Source organism: Falco rusticolus, chromosome 2 (genome assembly GCF_015220075.1).
Source record: "Falco rusticolus isolate bFalRus1 chromosome 2, bFalRus1.pri, whole genome shotgun sequence".
Classification (NCBI taxonomy): Eukaryota; Metazoa; Chordata; class Aves; order Falconiformes; family Falconidae; genus Falco; species Falco rusticolus.
The window spans coordinates 82,231,406-82,254,266 of NC_051188.1; the positions used below are offsets into that span (position 1 = coordinate 82,231,406).

The following is a 22,861-nucleotide window of genomic DNA, read 5'->3' on the forward strand; positions in this document are numbered from 1 at the left end:
CAGAGTGTGCTCCCCTTGTACTTGCCAGAAGAGTTTCCATATATTTTTGCAATGAGGAAGAAAGTATCGGAAGAAGTAATAGTCAAGGACATTCCTTTGTGAAAATATTTATTTTTTCAGTTGCATGTGAGTGTGCTACCTGTAAGTTGCAGGTCTGGTCTGAAAAACAACACCCTCTCACTACATATTTCTTTACCACCACACAAGACTGCTTTCTGTCATGTTTGTGGCTAGTTTTACAGTGGGAGGTAACTGGGAAAAGGAATTGGCAAACTTTGTGTAAAGGCCCCAAGTACGGAGATAGGAGAAGGCTGGGGGCATGCATACACACAGCACCCCTGTGCATGCGGAATGAAACAAAGGCTATCTTCAAAGTCAAGCATCAGTTTTCTCCCTGCCCCCTTTCCCCCCACCTTCCCCCTCCCCCCTCCTTGTTTGTCCCCCTCTTTTTTTGTATTTCTGTATATAGTACTCTCCTCTGCGTTCCTGCTTCTGTTTAGGAACACTTTTATCTCTTGTTTTCTCTTTTTTTTTTGCCCCCGTTTTCTTTTTTCTTTGTTCAGTCTTTTTCTTTCTCCCTGTTTTTCTCTTCTGCACCTATTTCCTTTGGTTTTCTGCTCTGTTTTTTACGTGCCTGCTTTTCTCTTCTCGTATTCCATAGGTATTCTTACCTTCTTTAATTTGGTTGTAAATCCCAATACCCTTCCATCACACAAAGTGCCTTCTTTCTGCAGTTTCACTGTAGTCTGCATAAATCTCCACCTTTCTAGTTCTCTCCCTAGACTTTTCCTGATTGTTATATATACATATATAAGAAAATATATATATAGTGTTTATGTATATATTTTTACTGTCTTAAATTGCTTCCCAGTAGCATTCGCAGAACTGTGTGTGTGTAGGCACACTTATTTGTAAATTTAGAGTGTGTCTAAACTTGGCCGTTTGGTTTCTGTCTAAAAAGGAAGAAGTCATTAAACACTATATAGCTGGAATTTGTGGAGGATAGAGTCCTTACTTGCCTTTCATTTGAATTACACTGTTGTGTGTATATGTGAAATGTGTCTCCCACCATATCTTAAACTATTATAGACATATATATACACATGCTTTGGCTGTCTTCTGTCCTTACAGAGATAGTTGCTTTGTAATATAGTGGACAGCAAAGAGCAACAAGTTACTGTGTGAGGTTAGAGGCATCACAACTCCAGTGATTCTTGCAGATGTGGTCTGAAGTGGTGAAGAGCATCTGGTACTCATTTGGCTTTCTCTTAATCTGGGTAGTTAAATCAGCACAAGTAGTGGAAAGGTCCCATCTCTGTAAAAGGTTAGAATCATAGAATGGTTTGGGTTGGAAGGGACCTTCCAAACCATCTAGTTCCAACCCACCTACCATGATGAGGGACACCTTCCACTACACCAGGTTGCTGACAGCCCCATCCAGCCTGGCCTTGAGCACTGCCAGGGATGGGGCACCCACAGCTGCTCTGGGCAGCCTGTGCCCCTGTCTCACCACCCTCACAGTGAAGAATCTCTTTTTTATACCTAATCTAAATCTACCCTCTTTCAATTTAAAGCCATCACCCCAATATTCTTTTCCCGCCTTTAATGGAAGCAGCATATGTTTAGTATGTTTTTTTACAGGACCAACAGGAAATAGAGGGTTGTTTCTTATACTTTTTTTAATTCCTGTCCAGTGCTACTAAGGCAAACCTGGCCTAGTATATAACGTGGACATAGTATTTTATAGTTTTGCTGATATTGAGCCTAGATTGTCATGTTTCAGTAAAGTGAACAGTTTTAAATGTGTATGTGATCATGATTTGAAAACCTCAGCTGACAGACACCCCAACATTTCCACAGCATTTTGAAATAGTGCTTAATGTGTTAAACATTTATGCCTTGTGGTTTTGGGGTATCACAATTAGATGCCAGCAAAGCAAAACTACCATTTAAAGGTGTAAGTGTTGCTGGAGTCTTAAACCAGAAGCAAAGAACCTTTGTTTTATTTTTCATACATGAAAAATAAAAATAAAATCCATGAAACCTGAATCTCACATTATAGAGTTGGTAGAAATTATCTCATTGTCACTTCACCAGATGTGCTCTGTCAGAATCTTACAATATTTATAAAACCTTTTTTTCCTGAAAATAACTGCACTTTGTAGTAATGCCCATGCTTGGTTTTTTATGAGATTGTATCCAGGGACTTCATTTAGTGATTGTAGTATTTGATCTCTCTAAAATCTAACAGTTTCTGATGGGTTTTTCTGCTATCCTTGCTGTACATGCTAGCCTCAGACCTCTTCACAAACAAAGTGAAATGTAAATCTTACCTTCTGAAATGCCTGTGCTTTGAGAGTCAGGGTTGTTTTGTAATTTCATTTCCAGTGGCTGCACACAAGAAGGCAGCCAAGAGATGAAGCTGGGAGAAACCAGCTTATGTTGATTGTGGATTGACTGGCATAACAACTGAGCTGTGATACACAGACAAATTGCAAATAGCAGCTAAGCTTTAATTAGTTATTTTTAAAAACACTGTAAAATCTTCAAGGTATAGTTACTTACCTATTTTTACAACATAAAGAATAGTTGAAAAACCAATCCAGATTAAGGTAGTTCATAAGAATGGACAGGATTAAAATGAGTGGTTGGTGTCAGGACCTTAATTTTATACAGTTCTACAAATCTAAGGGGTTTAGATTTTGTCTGTGTCTCTTTAATAATAATATGCTATTATTACAATAGTTGTTATAAGGTCTTCTGCAGAGTCATTTCCTGGAATACTAATTGCAAGAGAGTTGTAAAAAGGTCATGGTTTTATATTTCTGTGTTTAACCAAGGTCAGGCTTCCTCTAACAACTTTTCATTGCTCAGAAGAGGGTTTATGACTGACCAAAATTTAAATGGGCATTTGTAATCTTCAATATTAAAACAATGAAACTAAGAATTCTCTTAGCCTCTCTCAGAATGTGTTTGTAGTCAGAATGTAGCGCTTGTGTTTTGCAGCAAGATCTTTTTTACCTAAACACTTTTAGTCATACACAGTTGCAGATCACTGCTGCATGAAAAGAAACTTGTAATTCTCTGTACCGCCTGCTGCATGAGAGAGAAAGTCAGTTGAACCTGTCTGGTTTGCTGAGCCTTGGAAAAGCAAACTTTTGGGGTGTTTTGTGGTGGAGACACAGTACTGTTGGAGAATATGTAGGCAATTCTTGGAATGGTTCTTTAAAGATTTTTCTTTTATTATCTTTTATTGCTTTCTCTCCTCTTCTGGGGAGAAGCAACTCCTGACTACCTTTAAAGTTCAGTTTCTCTAGCCAAAGCACGTGTTGCAGATTACAATAGCTAGATGCCAGAATGTGGTAACAGCGCTCACTTTTACCAAAGCTTTGTCTACTTGCAGCTTGATAAACCATTGTCCATGCCAACTTCAAGTGGAATTGAGGGCACTGTATAGGAACCTCAAAGACTCTAGAGATAGAGTTTGCTGTAAGAGAAAACTATTTTTGAATGGCCATCACCATAAATGAGGTAACAGAACCTTCAGGAAATACCTGTGATAACTCTGACTACACTCTGGGTGAAGAAATAATCCCAAGCCACTGCCTTATAAGGCAGATATGTCTAACTGAGAAGTGATAGATCTGCCTCAGTAGGCAGAAAGCTACTCAGTTCATCTCCATCTTCTTAGAAGCAATTTGGTGTCATCCTTAAGAAGTCATTCCACTAACTATAAAAACATTTCAGGTACTAGCACTGACTGCAGAAGACTGTTATAAGCATTCTGACCTTCTTTCCCTTCCCTCCAGCCCATATAGTGAGAGCACTATAAGTTAAGTTTTCAGCCCTGAGGGAACTGTGAATAGTTGCAGCCATGCTTGCTGAGATGGTTTTATGGGAATACAAGAAAGACAAGGTCGTGTGCATGACCCCGAATATCACTGCTCATTTGCATCTGCAATTACAGTAGCATCCACAGTTAACACATTCTTCTCACAGAACCATGTTTGGTGCAGATTTTTTTACTATTACTGCGGAGAAGTCTTCTGCTTCCATCACTGGAATTACAACCTTTCCTGTGCAATTGTATGTGTGTATATTTTTATAGTAACTTAAGGTGCAGGGTGAGACTCATCTCACCTAAGTGATTGGGGCTACTTGAAAGTTCTATGGCAGTAAGCAGCATTTTCCAGCAAAGCTTACTTTAGGGAGTCTTAAAAAAAAAAAAAGCAAGCAAGCCAGTCAAGTCAGTCAACTTCCTTTTTTTTTCCTGGCTTCCTAATATTTATGCATCATTCTAATTTTTTCATTTATAGATTCTGTCTGTAACTGCTACAGATCATGAGAAATCAGAACTTTTAGATTGTATGACTATAATAACTCACTCAAGCCCTTCCTTTATCATCTATGCTGAGGCTAAAATGGGTGTATTTGCAATGATGAAAAGAGATTAAATCCTGTTCCTAGAGAATACAAGCTTTAATTATAAGTATTGAGTGCTTTTACACTTTCCCCAAAGGTTAGAAATCTAGCTTAAATATGATAGAATATGAATCTTTTGAGGGACAGGTGTGCTGTAAAGCTTAGTTAATTTTATTTCATGTAATATTTTTAACTGAATTTAAAACTCTTCTGAAACGTACTCTTGGGCTTTTAACCAAATGTCTGTAACAGAGTGAGTTTATGTGTTCACAAAAATGCCTGTAGAATTATTCTAGCACTTCTTTATGCAATAACATCCTGTCAATATATACATTTTTTCATGAAGGTGCATGTTATTTGTAAAAGCGTGAAAGACATGGCAGTTGATATGGCATAGGATTGCAGGTAAAAAAAAAAAGTAAAGTAGAACTGTGATTTTGAGGGATTAGCAGAGTCACTGTTAGAACTTCTCATCAAATTTGTTAAGGGTATTCTTGGAAACTGTCTTTTACAGCCATCTATTCAATGCAACCAATGGACCGGAGAAAAAAGACCTAATGAGCAAAGATTAATGTTTTGAAATTCCCAGATATTCAAAGGGTTGTCGAGATGCAAATACTAAAAAATAATAACTTTTATTTCTATTTGAAAGACCTCAAAGTGTTCCACAAAATAAAATTCCCAAAGTATGTAATACTGTGAAATAAATAATGTGGTGGTCCTGGAGTATTCAGTGTTTCACAATAATACAGCACTGCAGACAACTTAGAACATACTTCTTACTGGTTCTGGTTTGGGCTCAAGTCCTAGTGGTTATGGGCAACACTGAGCAGCATTAGGGACTCAAGATACACAAGCCTGTGAAGTGAATCTTCCCTTGAGTTTTCCTTAAACAGTCCAAATCCACAGAAAGGGCTTTGAACCCAGAAAGCAAAGTTTTGCTAGAAAAGAAAATAATTAATTTAAACTCTTGAGCATGACAAGAATAGAAACAGGAGAGTGTTCTAACAAATTCCCTTCTGCCAGCTTCATCCTGGGAAGTTGAGCACTTTCCTTCAGGCTTCAAGATCTCCAAGTTCATCAACTTCTAAATAGTATACTGAAAATGTTAAAAGAAACTCAGCACAGTCCCTTTTGGGTCCCTAGGTAATGTTTTTCTTCCTTGCCTTTGAGGCTTAGCTATGATCTCTCCGTGTTCTTACCAGCAGATTCCCAGTCCCTGTACTTTCTCAGTTTTCCTGCTGTGTCTCCCAGTGTGGAAGCTGTGGCTCTGGCTGAGGAATGTGGTCGATTTCTTTCAGCTGATCATACTTACTCATTATGAAAGATGGAGCTGTTTTTTCTCTTCTTCAGTGCACCTGAACCCATGCACAGCAACTACAATAATGCAAACCATTAGTTTTATTTGTTGACCAGCCACCACTTTTTAAAAGAACTTAAATTAATGCATCAGTTGGAAAAAAGTAGTCAGACACATTTGATGGAAGAGGACTAAGAAGTCTTAATGCTCCTGAGCCATGAGTTGTAAATGAGGGGAATATTGTGGTTCTTAGCCTTGATGTACAAGGAACTGTGAGGAGAATCCTGGGTTGAGATCTGTCCTAAATGTGGTGCAAGAGTTTCTAGACTTGTCCTTCTAAGCCATGAGGTCATAAGTCTTGTAGTATTTGTGTATCTTGTTTATTCTGATTTTTCAAGGTTTTCAGATAAATACATGAATTTAAATCTGTGTCCTTGTGTGGTTAAGAGGGGGTTGGGTTTTGGGGGGTTTATTACATTGTGAAAATGCAGTGGATTACAAAAGGGTTCGTTAAGGAAGGCTCATAAGAATTGTTCATACAGTGGAATATAGAATTTCAAGAAATACAGCAACTTGTAAAATATTATCTATCTTGACAAAAGGACACTGGCAAATGAATAAGTAAACAGAATAAACATAATAAGGAGAAATCAGTGAAACAGAAAATGTGTACGATTCTGTATCCGGAATCAAAAATTTATTTATGAAAAGGCATTCAGCAGTCACTGTCAGACACCAGCATTTTTGCAGACTAACGCTGGATATGGTGCCATATTTCTGCATTTTCAGATGCTTATGCCACTGTGGAAAAACTGAAGACGTAGGCAGCCACTACTGATGCCTGATTTTTAAAACAAGATGTTCCACAAGGAACCAATATGGGCTTGTTTACTGTGGATTTATGTTGTGTTTCTGTATCCTCCCTGCTGTGAGTTCAAATCTCCTCATGGACTTCCACCTTCCATAGTGCCTCCTGTTTCTCCTTATCACTCCCATAACCCTCGCTTCACTTTTCACCCTTACACCATATAAAAGTCATCCGCATCTGGTCAAAAGGCAGCAAATGCTATAACTGGGTCAGAGATAACCAGGCAAGCAGAACAAACAGAACAAAAACCAGAGCTCGTGTTACAGCCTTTTTGGCTCCTCCAGAGGACACAGCAGTCGGGTCTTTCTCTCTCTTCCCTGCTCTATTCAGATGCTGATTCAAAAAGAATTTATGGGAGCATTGGTTCTTTCCAATTTTTACTGATGTGGAGTATGTATTTGAAATTGGCCAGCAGTTCAAAAAGTGGAGGGAAAAAAAAAAAAAAAGGTTGGGGTGAGAATGGTGAGGACAGGCAGATAATCCAAGTAATTTTGTAAGACATCGTTGGAAACCAGGCTAAAATAGAACAAAGCTAAGCTTCATAAAAACAGGTTTTAACCTGTCTTCAGTTAAACCATTTCTTACATATAATTACACTATATATGATCACTGTTGATATGTGTAAAGTTTATTCAGTGAGTTTTCCTGTAAAAACTCCAGCTCTTTGAAGTTCCTGTTCCAGTTGTACCAGATGAAGTGAAAGTTTCCTTTTCCAAAGTTCAGTTTACCCTGAGTCTTTACTTTATTGATTTTTTTTTTTGTTGTTTTTCCTGTTTATTGCCCCATAGGAGCAGTCTCACAGGTGCTGGACAGCCTGGAAGAAATTCATGCACTTACAGACTGCAGTGAAAAAGATTTAGATTTTCTTCACAGTGTTTTCCAGGATCAGCATCTTCACACACTACTAGATGTAAGTTTTCTGTAATAAACAATTTGAAACCGTTTCTGTATGTGTTGTTCATTGGATAATATTTTGCTTTATCCTGAATATATTCCCTTTTGTTTCATATCAAAATGGTTTTATTTAGGTGTGGAATGTAATAATCAGCTAGCACTTTACACAAAAATACGGTTTAGGACGATACATACAGAATATTTTAGAATATATAAGGGATTAATGGATTAGTTTGAATTACTAACTGCTATAAAATAATTTCTCAGAATAGGCTTTTTTTCTTTTGATAAGGGCTGAATTTTTTAATTTAAATGTGAATTGTAACTTTTGAACTGTAACAGATTCATTCCTTTTTTATTATTTTTAAGTAGTGTAATAATCTTAGATCCGTTCTATGGGTATTCTTACAAGTATGACATTTTTTGTGTGAAATACCTAGGTATGCTTATTTCTGTCCTATGCTTGAACACAGTATGTAATAGGCTCAGTCATTTAAATCTTCTGTGGTTCATGAGAGCTATTACTCCATAAGGCAGCAATGGGGATTCCACAAGGAAGCGTGCAAAAATTACAAAGCTAGAAGATAAAGGTTGGTGCCTCCTAGTAGGCATAATAAGGATCTGGTTCCTGTTTCTTCACTGTCTGGCTACACGTACAGATCAACTGTGATATCAGATGGTTCATAGATATTTTATTTTTTTTTTCTTCCAGAAAACTGAAGTGCTCTATTTTGCAAAAATAATTTTGAAAAACAAGTAGTCTGGAGTTTGAGAGAAAAATGCTTGCATGCTACTTATCTTTCTGTGCCTTGAGAACTTCCTGTTTTCAAAGTTTCTTGTTATCACATGCAAAAAATCCTGTTTATATTTCCCAGTAGTTCTTTAACCGAGGAGGCCTAACAGGCAAATACATTGTGTTTTCTCCAAAATTGTGTGTTTGGGAAAACATACATTTAGTTTTGAGGTAGAAGTATTTGCTGAACTTCAACTCTCTGCAAAAACAGGGACCTTCAGCATCACTGCAGTCTTACACTCCATCCCTTGCACTGAGTGCCATGACCCTCATTGAAGGTCAAATTCAGAAGTATATCATGCTGTCATTGGTTTCTCTGTCTACACAGCATTGGGATCTAAAATAAAAGTCAAAAAGAAGCAGAAAAAACTTTCCCTGATTTTTTTCTGGAATATATGGATACTTCATGTTGAAGACAGAGGACTTGCTTTCAGCCAAGACAAACTTTTTCTAAAGCAATCTACATGTTCCACTGAGAAGAAACTCACAATGGAACCAAATCCACAGAGGCATAGGCTATGTCCACACTAGCAAGTACTACAACATAACAATAGCAGGTTTGTAGAGCAAAGCAGGTGACTGAGGACCCAGTGTTGACAGTTCTGTGTATTTTGAGGGCTTTTTACTTTATACTAGCTATACTGCAGTCCAGTGGACTGAAAAACCACTGGTAGGTGAACAGCATCTTCTGTTTTAGTGTCATTTGAGTGTAAATATGCTCTGGCCACACTGCGCAATGAAAACTAAAGAAAGGTACGTGGGCCTAATCAGAAGATGAATTTCAAAAATGCACTCCTGAATTAAACCAAAATGCTCATGTGGCCATATAGATGATGAACATTTTACTACTATGTCTTAAATTTAACAGCTTGGATACCTCTAGTGAATATCACAAATCCAAAAAGATGTCTATGCTTTTTACCCAGTGAAAGACATGCAGGAGTAGGAGTCATTTCTGCTATCTGATCTGCAGGTAGATGATTATGGTTGCAGAAACTAAAGAGTTTCTGAAAAATTGTTGAATGCCTTAGTTCCTAAATGCAGCTTTGCAGGGTTTTGATCTGAATGTAAACGGTGCCATATAGTTCCTTTGATGTCCAAACTCTTTAAAACATACACTTCTTACCATTTATTTAGTGATTAGTGGGCCACCTGGATTCTGTGCATCCTTCAACTTTAAATAATTTGAGTGAGCACGTATGTCCTTCCAGAAGAGGACCCAGCTGCAGGGTTCTGAACTTGCCTGTTTGGGCAAAGCTGCTCCACAACGTAGCTGCCTGCAGGACTTGAGGAACCAGAGATAGTTAGCTGTTAAGTGATGAGGGCATTGCTCTGGCACAAGACTGCAGTTCTAATCTTTGTTCTTGATAATTGTTTATATATTTTACATTAAACAGTCATGTTCCAGATGCTTAAATCGCTCTGTCTTTTTATGTTGCATACTGCAGTATAGAAAGTTAATCAGATAGTGTGAACAAGAAATAAAAACCTGTACAGGAAGAGAATAACATGAGTGTAATAATAAAGAGCCAAAACACTTGTGTCATTCATGCAGAAAGGTTTTCGATATATATTAACCATTATTATGTTGTGAAATAACTTCTTGGGCTTTGGTAAACCAGATGGCCTTAGTGTATTTTGCTGTATGACAGGTCTACCAGATGTTAACTCATGCTTCTGCAATGCTTCTACTTCTTTCTGTTCTTTACAGTACCTGTCTGGTTCATAGTACTTCACTAATGACCTATTATTTCTGTAATGGTCTTTTATAGCCTTTTAAACAAGAAAAAAATGCAATTAATTCATACCATTTGCCATTCTTTTACTTTAAAGTCATGGTCTTACATTTAGACAGAAGGGGTACTTTTAAATGCACACTATAATAAAATATTTGTGAGAACAAAACACTATCAAAAAGCATTTTTGTTTTATTATGCTATGTGGAAGGGGGATGATAGAATCTTCCCAAAGATACTTTGATTAGAATAATACCAAATACAATTCTAAAAGATTGCAGTGCCGTGAAATACATACTTGAAAGACTGAAACAAGTTGCAAACAGTATTATTTGAAAGGATAGCTTTTTCATTTGAGTAACTTGAATGTCGGAGACTGGTTTCTGTTTATGCATTGATACTATTCCAGTTTCTTTCAGAACTCTGAAAAATCATCAGTTGTACTTGGATGAAGTTCTGTCAGGGAAACTGTTTATTCCTCTCAGTATCTGGGATTAATGAGGCCACTAGAACAAGTCACCTGTAAAGCATTATATTCCACTAAGTAGGAATTTTCTAATTTGTTGTAAAGTTGTGGCTGTCGCTTTGTATTAAAACTACTGTTCCTCTTCCTTGGCCTTTTTCCACAGTTAAATTTGTTTTCATGTTCCTACTCTTTCTCAAGAGTCATCCTTATTTTTAGATTAGGCACATGATGATAAATCACTGCTGCTGCTGAAATACCTTCTTTTGCTTCTAAACTAACTTTCTGAAAGCAAAAAAAAGACAGACAATCTTTGTGTTAAGAGTGCAAGTTTCCCACATGTTGGTTTTTCCAGGTAATATAGATCACAAAATAGAAGTCTTCTTTCTCAGTAATTCATTAACTTAGGTGCTGTGAGGACAGGCACCTCTGAAGGCCATAGAAAGCAGGATTCCTATTATTCCATCAGTTGTTTTTAATTGATTCATTTATGTATGTCGGTTTAGATAGCTATCTTAAGACCGTCTTCCACTTTACTTGGGTGCCAAAGCTGTTCAAACAAAGTGGGGGAAAGGTGCCAACTACTTACAAAGTAATTTATATTCACTCTGGGCCAAATCCTGCAATACACCAGCATATCCTCATGTGGGCATATTGAATAGTTTCATTGTCTGATTTTTTTCATCAATTTAAAGAATCCCTCTATTGTGTTGAGTGGATTTTCCCTTTACAAAGAGTAAAGAAAAGGGCCTTCTAGAAGCAACCATTTAAAAATATCCACTACCTAAAAAAAATTTACTGATTAATAATTGATCTTCCTTGTAAAGTAAAAGAGTAACTTTGGGTTGGACAGATTATTTTTTTTTCTTGCTTCTGTTAGAAATGTGATGATCAAAATTTTAGTGAATGCTGTAGGGCATTCCTCTGTGTGACTTAGAACTGTCTGGGTTTATGCCTATATAAAGCTTTACAGAGCGTTTCATTCTGGTATCCAATTTAGATCGTGAAGAATGTAATAAAGTTAAATAAAGGATATAAATAACTTTATGGAAAAACAGAGTTAAATTTAAGTAGTGAAACAGCTTTTTATTACCACTGACAGATTTTTAGAACACTTATCAAATACATGAATTAAGATATTTTTTTTTATTGATTTTCATGGAAGAGATCCTAGGAGGCATTGCTGTCTTATGTCAGCAGTTCTGATAAAGTAGTTGGAAATAAATATGAAGGGGTTACTAATTTTGGAGGCATTGGTGTTTGGCTATTTTCTGCATCATGTCAAAAGCTTTTACTTAATGATTATTTGTTTTGAAAAGTATACTGGGCTTCAAGGTTGTGCCTAATGGGGAAGATCTTCACATATTGTATTTCATCTCTATCGGTACATCAAAGGAAGCAAGGTTTGCTAAAAAGTAAAACCAGAAGCTGCTGTTTTCTGCAGCTGCTGACATTGAAGGAGACAAGAGAAATCATTTTCCTGTTGAGTCAAGTAGTTTGGTCACCTCTCCAGGGACACTTTCTGTGGGTGATTCTGAATGCAGATGTCGTTTGATTTACAAGTGAGATTTTTGCTCAGCAGGAGAACAATATCAGCTTTTGTGTGTCTGGGGCCTCTCTATGCTACTGGCTTTGTCTGAGTCTGTCTGTCCTGAGTCAGATAGTTCTCTAGCCTGATATCTTTTGGATGTTAGCTTGAGAAGTTCATTACATTATTTTCATAGATGGAATCGTTAAGGTAAGTCTTGTTATTTCTGTGAGTCTTATCTGTGATAGAAGCATTATGAACTTTTAAAGAAGTTTATTTTACCTTTTGCTGGCATAGCATATTACACACATATGATTTTAACTAAATGGAGTTAAATACATTTTGGAGTAGCTATATGTATCATACCTATATGTGTAGCCACTTCTTCCCTTTAGAGTTTAAATTATATTCACAGTGCATTTAAGAGAATCTTCCTTTTATGTCTCCTGTCCTCTGCTGCCAATAGTAATGTTTCAAAGGAGCACACATCCGTGCACACTTCAGAGTTCCCTTAGTATTTCTTTTGTACTCAGTCATCCAAACAGATTTGGTCCTGAAGTAAGTCCAGACTTTTAAGGAAACTTATTTTCTCTCTTGCTAGAATGAATGTTGTTGGGACCTCAGCTTAGCCTCTCAGATGGCTGGCTAAAGCTTTCTGCTGGAGTTGTTTTGGATTGTTCTGTTTACTCTCTCAAGTGTTGGATGTTGGCACAGTAATTGCAAACAATTTTTGTAAAAGTAACAGTTACTCAGCAGTGTCCAGCCATGGCTGATACGGTAGTTCTCTATGCGAAAATGTTTTAAACTCTTCATACATTTATCCCTGATTTGCTTTTTTCTGAGCAGTGTATTAATTTCACAGTTCTATTACATACTTTGGAGAAAAACAAGGCAAGAGACATTTTGATTTCTATTTTCCAGGACGTTTTAATTTCCTTCTTCCTTTCTTTTCTTTTAAATCACAAGTAGGCTGGTGGAATATATATCATATGATACAGAAAATAAAAGCAGCTGTGTATAAAAAGCTCAAATATTTTCCTGAATCATCTATTTTTTCTAAGTTTTGATTTGAATAAGAATGGCTTTCTATGTGCATCACATAATGTGGTTCATGTTTTTTGGATCAAGATTGGTCCTTACTGTCTTGAATACTGATTATGTTAAAACTAGTAAGTGGGACATGTTTTAGTGAAACATGAATACATTTCTTTTGCAGAAACAGATCAGAAAGTGTATGTATGCTAGATGTCTTGCTAAACTCCCTCAGAACATGTTATGCTTATGGGAAATAATCTTTTCCCATTTTTTAAAATGCCTTGTTTTCCTATTTTTAATTATTCTTTAATTGATATCTTTGTAAGACAAAAGCAAATGGAAAATATTTCTTAAAAAAAAAAAAAACAAAAAAAAAGAAGAAACTATGTTGGCAGGAAGGCACCTTGCTATTTGGGGAATCAAATCTGGCTTTTATCCCAGTCCAGCAGAGGCAGCGTGCTCAGCCCCAGGGAGTGGGAGGGACTGTCTCACTGCAATGGAAGCTCCTTTCCCCAGTAGAGTAGAAGGAGCAATGACCAAGCCTTAGGGAGAACTGAAGAATTCCTTCAGCAGGTGGGCTGGATCGTCATCGCCAGTGCAGTATGCTTTTTGTCTAAAAGGTAACTTCTCCTCAAGGCCATATCTGAAAGAACACTAAAAGCAGAGGCTGTTCTAGAATTTCTTCTGTATTATTTCATAATCATTTTCTAAAATACCTTCCATTTTCAACTTGCTCTATACCTTTGCATTTCATTTTCTCTGTTCTTTGGATATGTAGTTCACTGTGCTAGTCAGCATCATCTCATTGTTTTCTTGTTCTTCCTGTTTCTCTGTCTTATAAATTTATAGAGAGAATCAGTCTTAATTTAATTTAGTCTTCCAAGCAGAAACCATTTTTGTTTCATGATAATATATTATATAATACTGATATATGACTGCATCTCTTAAACACAAGACTAATACAAATAAGAATTAACAGTAACTTTTTTATTGCTTAAGGTTCATTTTTGAGAAGTTTATCCACCACTTTCCAACAATGCAAAATTCTGGGTCACATTACGTAACACTGTGATAGTTGCTTTGTTACACTTAAACTGTTTTCTTTCTAACTAACGTTCCATCATTTCTGAGTATTTATAAGGATACTACTGCTGTGGTGAATCATCAAGTGAAATGCAGCTTAGTAAAGTATGTACTTCAAATGAGAATTACACTATTTAGCCTATTCCTCTTGACCTAATGTTATCCTTCCTGTGTCAGTGGTGTGTCATTGTGTCTGTGCAAGTGTGTGTGTGTCTGTGTGCACCAACATATCTTACGCCAAGAGTATAAACCCATAGACTTATTTTTAGTATGTGGAATTAGAAATTCCCTTGATTGCAGTGTATTTTTATCTTATTGGGCCCTGATCTGTCAAAGAACACTTGAATTATATTCCTGGCACTTGTAGAACATTTAATTAACTTCACTGATACTGTTTTAAGAGCATCGTTTTCATATTCGACTTTCTGTATTTTCTTCACTTCTTTTTATGTTGAATATAGTTCAAGTTAGTTGCAATTCATTTTTAACCATAAAGGCTACCTCTCTGGGTGGTGGGTTTTTTTTCATATAAAACTTAAGATTCTCAGATTTATTACTTCTCCAGGAGCTTGGGACTTACTGTGAGAAATTACAAAAATAAAGAAATGCTACAGTGCGTGGGATACACTCCACAAATCTTGAATAACACTTCTGCTTTGTTGATACTGGGAGCTTTCTTCAGAATAATATTTCACACTTAGTTTACATTAAAATAACCAAAGGCAATATACTAACTGCCCAGTAAGTCATGCTTCTATCTTTGAAGACAGTCAGGCCTCACTGTCTCCTACTTCAGTGATTCAAGTAGCTGGCTGGTACATGTTGAACTATTATTTGTACTAATGAGCTCATTGCAGTACATTTTTATTCTCAGTATATCATTACATTGCAAGATAGGCTCAATAACACAAAGCAGGTGAGAAGCTGTGTTCATTGCCAACCCTCTGTAATCATTGTGGATTTTTATAGTTTTATATGGATTCTATAGCCCGCTGGAATGAGGTTCATGGTCATTAGCATCTTTTCTTCAAGATGGAGATCTAACTCTGAAGAATTAATTCAACTGACAGAATTGGGAATGATGCCTGTTTAGGCTTCACCTGAGACTATAGTTTGTGGTATAGGTCATTAGTCCATATTGGAAGGGGGGCACAAGACAGAAGCAAATATTATTCTGTGGGGTGTATCAAGGTGTTGTCCATGTAACATTACCCATTTTGTAGCCCTGTGTTGAGGGATTAGTTTTCCCTGGTTCTTATAGAATTATAGGATGATTTAGGTTGGAAAAGACCTTTAAGATCAAGTCCAACCATTAACCTAACATTGCCAAGTCCACCACTAAACCATGTCCCTAAGCACCACATCTACAAGTCTTTAAATACCTCCAGGGATGGTGAATCAACCATGTCTCTGGGCAGCTTCTTCCAATGCTTGACAGCCCTTTCAGTGAAGAAATTTTTCCCAGTATCCAATCATAACCTCCCCTGGCACAACTTGAGGCTGTTTCCTCCTGTTGTATCACTTGTTACTTGGGAGAGAAGACCAACACCCACCTGTCTACAGCCTCTTTTCAGGACTACCTGTAGCGAGTGAGAAGGTCTCCCCTGAGCCTCTTTTTCTCCAGGCTAAACAACCCCAGTTCCCTTAGCTGGTCCTCATAAGGCTTGTTCTCTAGACCCTTCACCAGCTTCATCACCCTTCCCTGGACTCACTTCAGCACCTCCATGTCTTTTATGTTTCCTTTTTTCTGATTAGCTGCGTGGTGTCATCTTAAAAGGTGGTTTGCCTTGTTTTTATTAAGATCGGTTTCAATTAGATATCTGATGCAGAAAAAAAAGTGACTATATTATTAAATAATGGGATTTTTGTGTCCTTGAAATTACAAATATGTTAAAGTACCTTGTAAAGTAATGATCTGAGCCCATGCCTTTCACAACAGTACTACTGGTACATTCCAGAGTGAGAGTGGGTTTTTTTAGAATTTCATTGTGTTGATTTTCTGACTGATGTGCTAGTTTTCTTGGCACTGCTGTGTGCAAAGCAGTACCTTTATCTCATCCTGATTTTATTTCTTTCATCTTTCCAAAATAAGTTAAAATGTTTGCAATGTGAACAGAAAAAAATCTGGTTTATGATACAAGAATGGAGTTAAGACTCAAAAAAAGTTGGCTGGAGGGACTTGTGGCAGAATTCCTGAAGTAAAAAAGGATTAAATGGCATACTGAAGATGTCTTGTAGTGGAGGACTGAAGGGTACCCTGGATATCTGCAGTCAGCTTATGGCAGCAGCAATTTGAGTGCTCATTTGAGTAGGCAGGAAAACATCTTAGTCAGTCTACTGAAATCTAAATCATTTTTGTTTTGTCACTATGATTTTAAAGTGTAGAATGTGTTTATTTAAAGTTATTCCATCCCACTTTCCAATCTGAGAGAACATGTGTTTGCCTACATGTATCACATATGATCTTGAATTTCCCTTAATTGCAACCTCTTCCTCTTTGGCAGGATACGTACGTGTAACTGTCTGGTGTATCTTAACATCAGCTAGCACTTGTTGAGAAGTGCAGCTTCTACAGTCAAGAAAATTTATGAGGAGTATTAATGTGAGTTTTTTTCAAAATATGAGACAAATTACTAGGTTGGAGTCCTAATTTATGGTGAAATGTAATGCTGTCAGATACTGGAGTCTGGATTCATTATACATGAACGAGGCATTTAGGGGCACATGAAGTTAAATAGAAAAAAATAATGTCTTGTGTGATTTTGAGGAGTAGCATACCTGTTCATTATCGGTACTTCTGTGACACAATTAAAAACTTATTGGTAAATATGAAGCAAATCAAGGGGCACAATTTAAATGAATGGTTGGGGGGAAGAACGCACACGCTGCAGTTTATTTTGTAAGAATACAGTGCTTTCCTTAGCTCTTTCACCTCTGGAGTGTGAAGGCTTTGAATTTAGATTAAGTGCATAGCACATGGTAATTTCTACTAAAAAGGAATACATTCTACAATACAGCTAAAATTTGTTCAAAGCTCATGTATGCTGAAAGTAAAAACAAATAGAACATACAAGTCAGATATTACTGAACAGCTTGGCATTTGACCATGTGGTCTGAACCAGTATAAGCATAAGCATGTCTTTGAATCTGCTTTTAACTGTAGCAGTTTAAAAAATAAAATTAGATCAAAGGTTGATTTAGAACTGTGAAAATATTTGATGTTCTATGAAGACTGTAAAAAGCAATATGCTGTGTAATACACGTAAGTAGAAATATTTCTTTTATCATTTTAAATGCTAAAATTGCTGCCTGTCCAATCTAGCAGTGTAAGAACTGCAATTAAAAAATTATTACACCCACATGCATAAGCACAGTGTATGGATCTGCACAGATCTGTATAGTCTTAGTTTCAGATTTGCACTTTGTGTAACCTCCCCACAGTTCATAGCTGCCTGTAGTTTCACTACAGGATTGTAACCTATGTAGAGAATCTAAGCTTGGATACATTTTCACTTTTAGAAATTTTGATCAAAAAATAGATACAACAGATATCCCAACACTTAGCTACATAACAGAATGGAAAAGCTTTTCAGTGCTCGATACCTTAACCTTCAAGTTCCCCTGGCATTGCCAAGCATACAAAATATGTCAATGCAAGATTTAGATGATAAAGTATTGAGCGGTAATGTATGTAATGCCACTTGGCATCTTTGCCTATGGCCAACACTGGTAAAAGGCTGTACGTGTTCCTTCCAACTGCCGTGTAACCAAATTGCTACCAATAGACAGACACTGTGAAGGCGGCGAGGATGCCTTTTTCTTTCTGGATGCCTGTTGGATTACTATGAAGGCAGTAGTGGCTGTGCATTTCTTAAGGGTTGGGGGGATGTATTTTCCATCTGAAAGGAAGCCTATGGTCATTTCAGGGTTCCACCTTAGTAAAACAGATACCATTATCTGTCACCTTCTCTCCTGTAATTTATATTCATCCTCAGTAGAATTAACCTTCATCATTTGTGCCTTACTAAGATGCTGTTCTGGCAACTCAGTAGGACCACATCTGACAGGCAGTGTTTGTTGTGTATAACACACTGAAGGGTCAAGGAATTTTATTCTAGCAGTTTTTGAAGTAGATCAGTTAATGTATTTCCTCCTTCTCCAGCAGTAAAGACACTGACCACTAAGAAACACATAGTATCCTCTGCATGCATCAGAAATGTGGTCGTTAATAACCTGTTAACATGTATTAGACATTTTCCATTTGGCATTTAGCTTCATTGGTGCGTCAGTTTTGCATGGTCAGAATTTCAGGTTTTGTGTATGCAATACAATGAAATTTGTCATTCTTACTCTCTAGAAGACAACTGTTTGCTAATCGAGTGCATTGGAAATTGAACTAATGCACAGAGAAGAACGTTTTGCCCAGTTTGGTTAGGTGTCCTCTCCTCTCTTCTTCCCTCAGAAAGTTAAGTTCTTGATTTAAAATAAAACAAGTGAAGAAACCCAAATGTAGAATGGTCCCAGAAAAAGGAAGCAGCTTGGAGTACAATTTTAAATTCCATAGGGTTGATTGAGTTTACCTGACATTTTGTCTTACCTGTTGTTGTAGGTAAAGGTGTAAGAAAATCTGTGTTTATGTTCATTTCTGACACAGACAGCAGTAAGTGTAACTCAGTTCTGCAAGTAGCTCATTATGAGTGTGTAAAAATACAGATGACTTAAAACCAAGTTGCAGTTGGCCTATGTTTTGCAAATAAAAGTTCCTCTAAAAATTAAAAGAAGAATATGTGTATTTCAGTTCTATCACATAAATAATCAAAATTAAAGTGAAATTCAGGGGTTTTTTTGCTACTTTACGGATTTTTTTACATAAAAGATAATTCATGTGTTGCATGAATGTGAATATGTAGAAGGAAATTGAGTATTTCAAATTAGCATAACCTCTGTCAGGTGTACTGAAAGTCTGAGTGCCTGAAGTAACAAGCTGCAGTGGTGACTGTTCTGTGGCATGACAGAAACACACACTTGTCTGTTCAAATAGAATTTATGTACTGATTCAGACTGTCTTATTCAGTGGATACTGTGGCACGGAATCTTTGTTTTAGTTGATAAACTACTTCCTGAAACCTTCTTTTGAGGTAGTTTTGTTCACTCTTTAATTGCACAGCATTTCAGTGTGTAAGGAACTTGAATGCAGAGGTTGATCGTACTCCTGTTCTACAATAAGTGTATCACGCAGAACAAAGCTTGAAGCTGTGGAGGGCTGTAATCTGTAATGCTCTAGAAGTCACAAAGTAGTCTCAAGTATGCTTCGGACTTTCATACAGGAGAGGACTGTAACATGCGCTGTAAAATTATGCTGGGAAATTAATTTTAGGTCACTGGTGCTAAAATAGTAAGTGAGCTTCAGGCACAGCCCTTAACAGTGAAAAACAGAAGGTTTAAAAGAACAAACTGTTTTAAAACTAAGATAAAGCCCCTGCTGACTGACCTTGTTATTCAGTGTGTTTTCCAGTAGGAATTGTTACCCTCGGGGGTGTGTTTCCTTGAGGGCGTAGAATCCCAAGGAAAGAGGCACCCATGGAAAGGCTGTAACATTTTGCATAGAAAAGGAGATGTGAAGCAGAACTGGCAGAAGAAAGAATTAATTGGTCTATCAATTATCTAATTGGCTCTTTCATTTTAAAGCTTCTTTGATATTACTGCTTGTGAATATTTCATTCAGTAGGTCATGGATTTCCCTCAGACCTGCAGCACATGAAACCTCTGGGGTAAATGGAGTACCACGGCAGGGAGCTGGGAAAGGTAACAGAGCCACAAGCCTATTTGTTACTAACTGTTGCTGTGCAAGGGGCAGCACCTCCACCCGAGACTTTTTACATGGTACAAAAACCTAAAAAGCAATGAAAAACAGTCCTCTAATATCACTGTGTCGCATGTGGTTGTATTGTTATCCTGCTTTCAGCTGGGATAGAGTTAATTTTCTTCCTTAGTTGCCAGCTGGAGTTAAACCATGACAGTCCTTCAGAAAGCAAAAGTCAAATATAGAAGGACATGTTTCATTGATTATTTTTAGATGTTTCAATTCAGGGATTTAATATTTGAGGCTGGAAACCCAGTATCTGCCTTCCCAAATAGTAACTGAATCCTCACAAAACGTGTATTTGTGTTGAAAGATCATGGGGGTTTGTGCTCTAGCAGGTCAGTAGCTCTTGTTTTAACAAAAGTTTCTCATTTGCATCACAGAAACTTCCAGAGTTTGGGTAGATAAAATAACTTACTGATTACATTGTGTGACCTAATTTTGATTACATTCAAGGTTAGTTAGAGAGTGAGGCTAAATGTCTGCCGGTCGGGATATATCTAAACTTTTAAGTGTTGACGTTGAATGGGGGATGTGTTTGGACAGTATTCTGACTCCTCTTACAGGAAATGGTTAAAAAGGAATTTCTGCGCATCTGAAAAACTAGTCAGAAGAGAAGAGTTTGTTGTTTTGTCTGCCTGCCTGATTGTGGATTAGGCTTTGGGCTGTCTGCTTTAAATATCAGAAGAAAGGAGTTCCCTTTGTACAGGCAGAAGACAAAAAGTCTTGACTCCTAGGAAAGCTTGTGGACTGATACTGCTACTTGACTTGTGGGTATTCTTTTCATAGTACTTATGTTCTAGCATGCAAAATTTAAAGCAAAACTCGTCTTTTCAAGAAGCAGTACTATTCTGTTAATTAGCTATAATGTCAATTTATGTTTGCTATATCAAGTTTGGTTAATATATCAATTATGATTGCTAAGTTTTTCTAAAGAAAGCTCTTAATTTTGGTCTTCTGTGCAGCAAATGTAGAAGAACTGGTACTGAGGAGTGAGACTGAGATGCAAAGTATTCCAAAGTCTGAAAATTCCAAAGGTTACAATTGCTGTGGCATTTTACAACATTTTTTTTAATTATTAGAAAATTTTAATTATGTTTGTGCTTATTGCTGAGTTAAATTGTTGGAGGTTGGGCTACTGGAGTGAGGGCACAGTTATTTGCTGGAAAATAGAGCATCCCAGCAAAAAGAAACCCCATCATTAGGGCACATACAGATTTTGCCCTGCTGAAAGTCTGTTGGCATTACATACAAAAGTATTCTGTTGAGGACAGTGAAGAATGAACCAGTTCATTCTGTTCCAGAAGAAACCACCGTTGGTATGGTCCCTGAAGGAGGTAGAGTTGCAAGGCTGCCTAAAGACAACAGCACTGTAAACAGGCTGGTGTGCTGTGATTAAAAATGTGTAGCTAACTGCACATAGTAATGTGTTCTGTACTGCAGGAGTACATAAAGCCTGGCTGTAATTGTCATTAATGTTTACTTTAATCTATGATGTGTGCAAGCATGTTTTATTCAGAATTTTCGTAAACATTTTGTAAAAATTTTCATGTAAATGTGTGTTAGATTCATATGTCCAAGGGAACAAACGTTCTTAGTGTGTCTAAGTGAAACCTCTGAATTCAGATGCTTTCAGAAATGAACTATAGAGCTGTAAATTCCTTCTTCTAAATTGCTTCTGCTATAGCTATTCAAGTGCAAAAGTATTTGAAAAGTATTGCAAAACAGTCTTTTTTCAAAGACAGCAAAGAAGGTAGGACTGCTTCACCAGTTCTGGTACATTAATGCATTGTATAAATTCCTGCTTCTCTTACCAGCTTCTGCTATGTTCTGCTGGAAAGCTTCTAATCATCTTCAGTAAAGACTAATTATTGTTGGAGTTATGTGGGTTTTTTTAAATAGGCTTAATAACATAATGCTAAAAAATTCTGTTCGGACTGAACACACAATTACTAAAATTGGAAATAAGAAATACAAAGTATCTTCTGGATTTGTCCTTGTGTTTATATGAGTGCATACCAAACAAGAGACAGTTTAGAACCAGGCCTTTGTTTTTAATATCCAGAAAAATTCTGTGAAAGCATTATTGAAATGGTATATTGAAGAAATTAAAATATAAAGCAACTACTAAAAGGTACTAATACTTCCTTTGTTTCTGGGTTTACTTTTTATCACTTCATATGTTTTTAAAGGTATGGATCTTGGTTGTATGTTCCTATTTCTGCTTTGACTACATAAACAGTTAATGTAGAAACAGTACTTCTGATACAATCTTGTACATAATATTATTTTAATTTCTCCTAAGGATCCATTAGAAATACATAATGACATGTGAACCTGGGCAAGATAAATGGTTCATGGGGTATTGCTGTACATGTATTTATAGATTTGAAAACAGTTTTGTCATTTTACTGTCTTCAATGTGTAATAATTGCATTTGTCTTGTGTATTGTAATTTGTGCCACTACTCTCCAAAATAATTGAGTATTGTAATGCATTATACCAGAGAGAAATTGCATAGCCTGAACAAAAGGTTATTTCCAGATGAGATATGAAAATAGACACTGAGACAGTTTGGTGACAATACTGATTGTCTCCACTAGGAAATTTCCTGTTGCTAACATCAAATGTCAGTGATAAGTACAGCTGTTCTGTTGTTAAAAAGCAATTTAAAACAGCTTTTAGTCAAGACAGTGTTCACCATCATTTCAGTAACTACAACTAAAACTTAAGAATTTGTGGGCCATCTATGAAAAGACAAAATAACCTTGATGTCATCAAAGCCATGGTCAGCTCCTGTTTTAAAAGTAATTAGGAGCACAGTGATAGTAACAACTACCTGAACATCTACAGTGTGCTTTAAAAAATTGTGCAGG

General features: G+C 36.8%; 1 protein-coding gene across 21 annotated transcripts in view; it reads left to right on the plus strand.

Moving 5' to 3' along the window:
• The window catches only part of CASK (calcium/calmodulin dependent serine protein kinase), a 226,378-nt gene that overhangs the window by 153,570 nt on the left and 49,947 nt on the right, over nucleotides 1-22,861 (plus strand). For all 21 annotated transcript variants that reach the window (XM_037376849.1, XM_037376848.1, XM_037376853.1 and 18 more), the window contains one exon: nucleotides 7,379-7,500. In XM_037376849.1, the coding sequence (XP_037232746.1) occupies nucleotides 7,379-7,500 (122 nt within the window). The remainder of the gene's footprint in view (nucleotides 1-7,378; nucleotides 7,501-22,861) is intronic.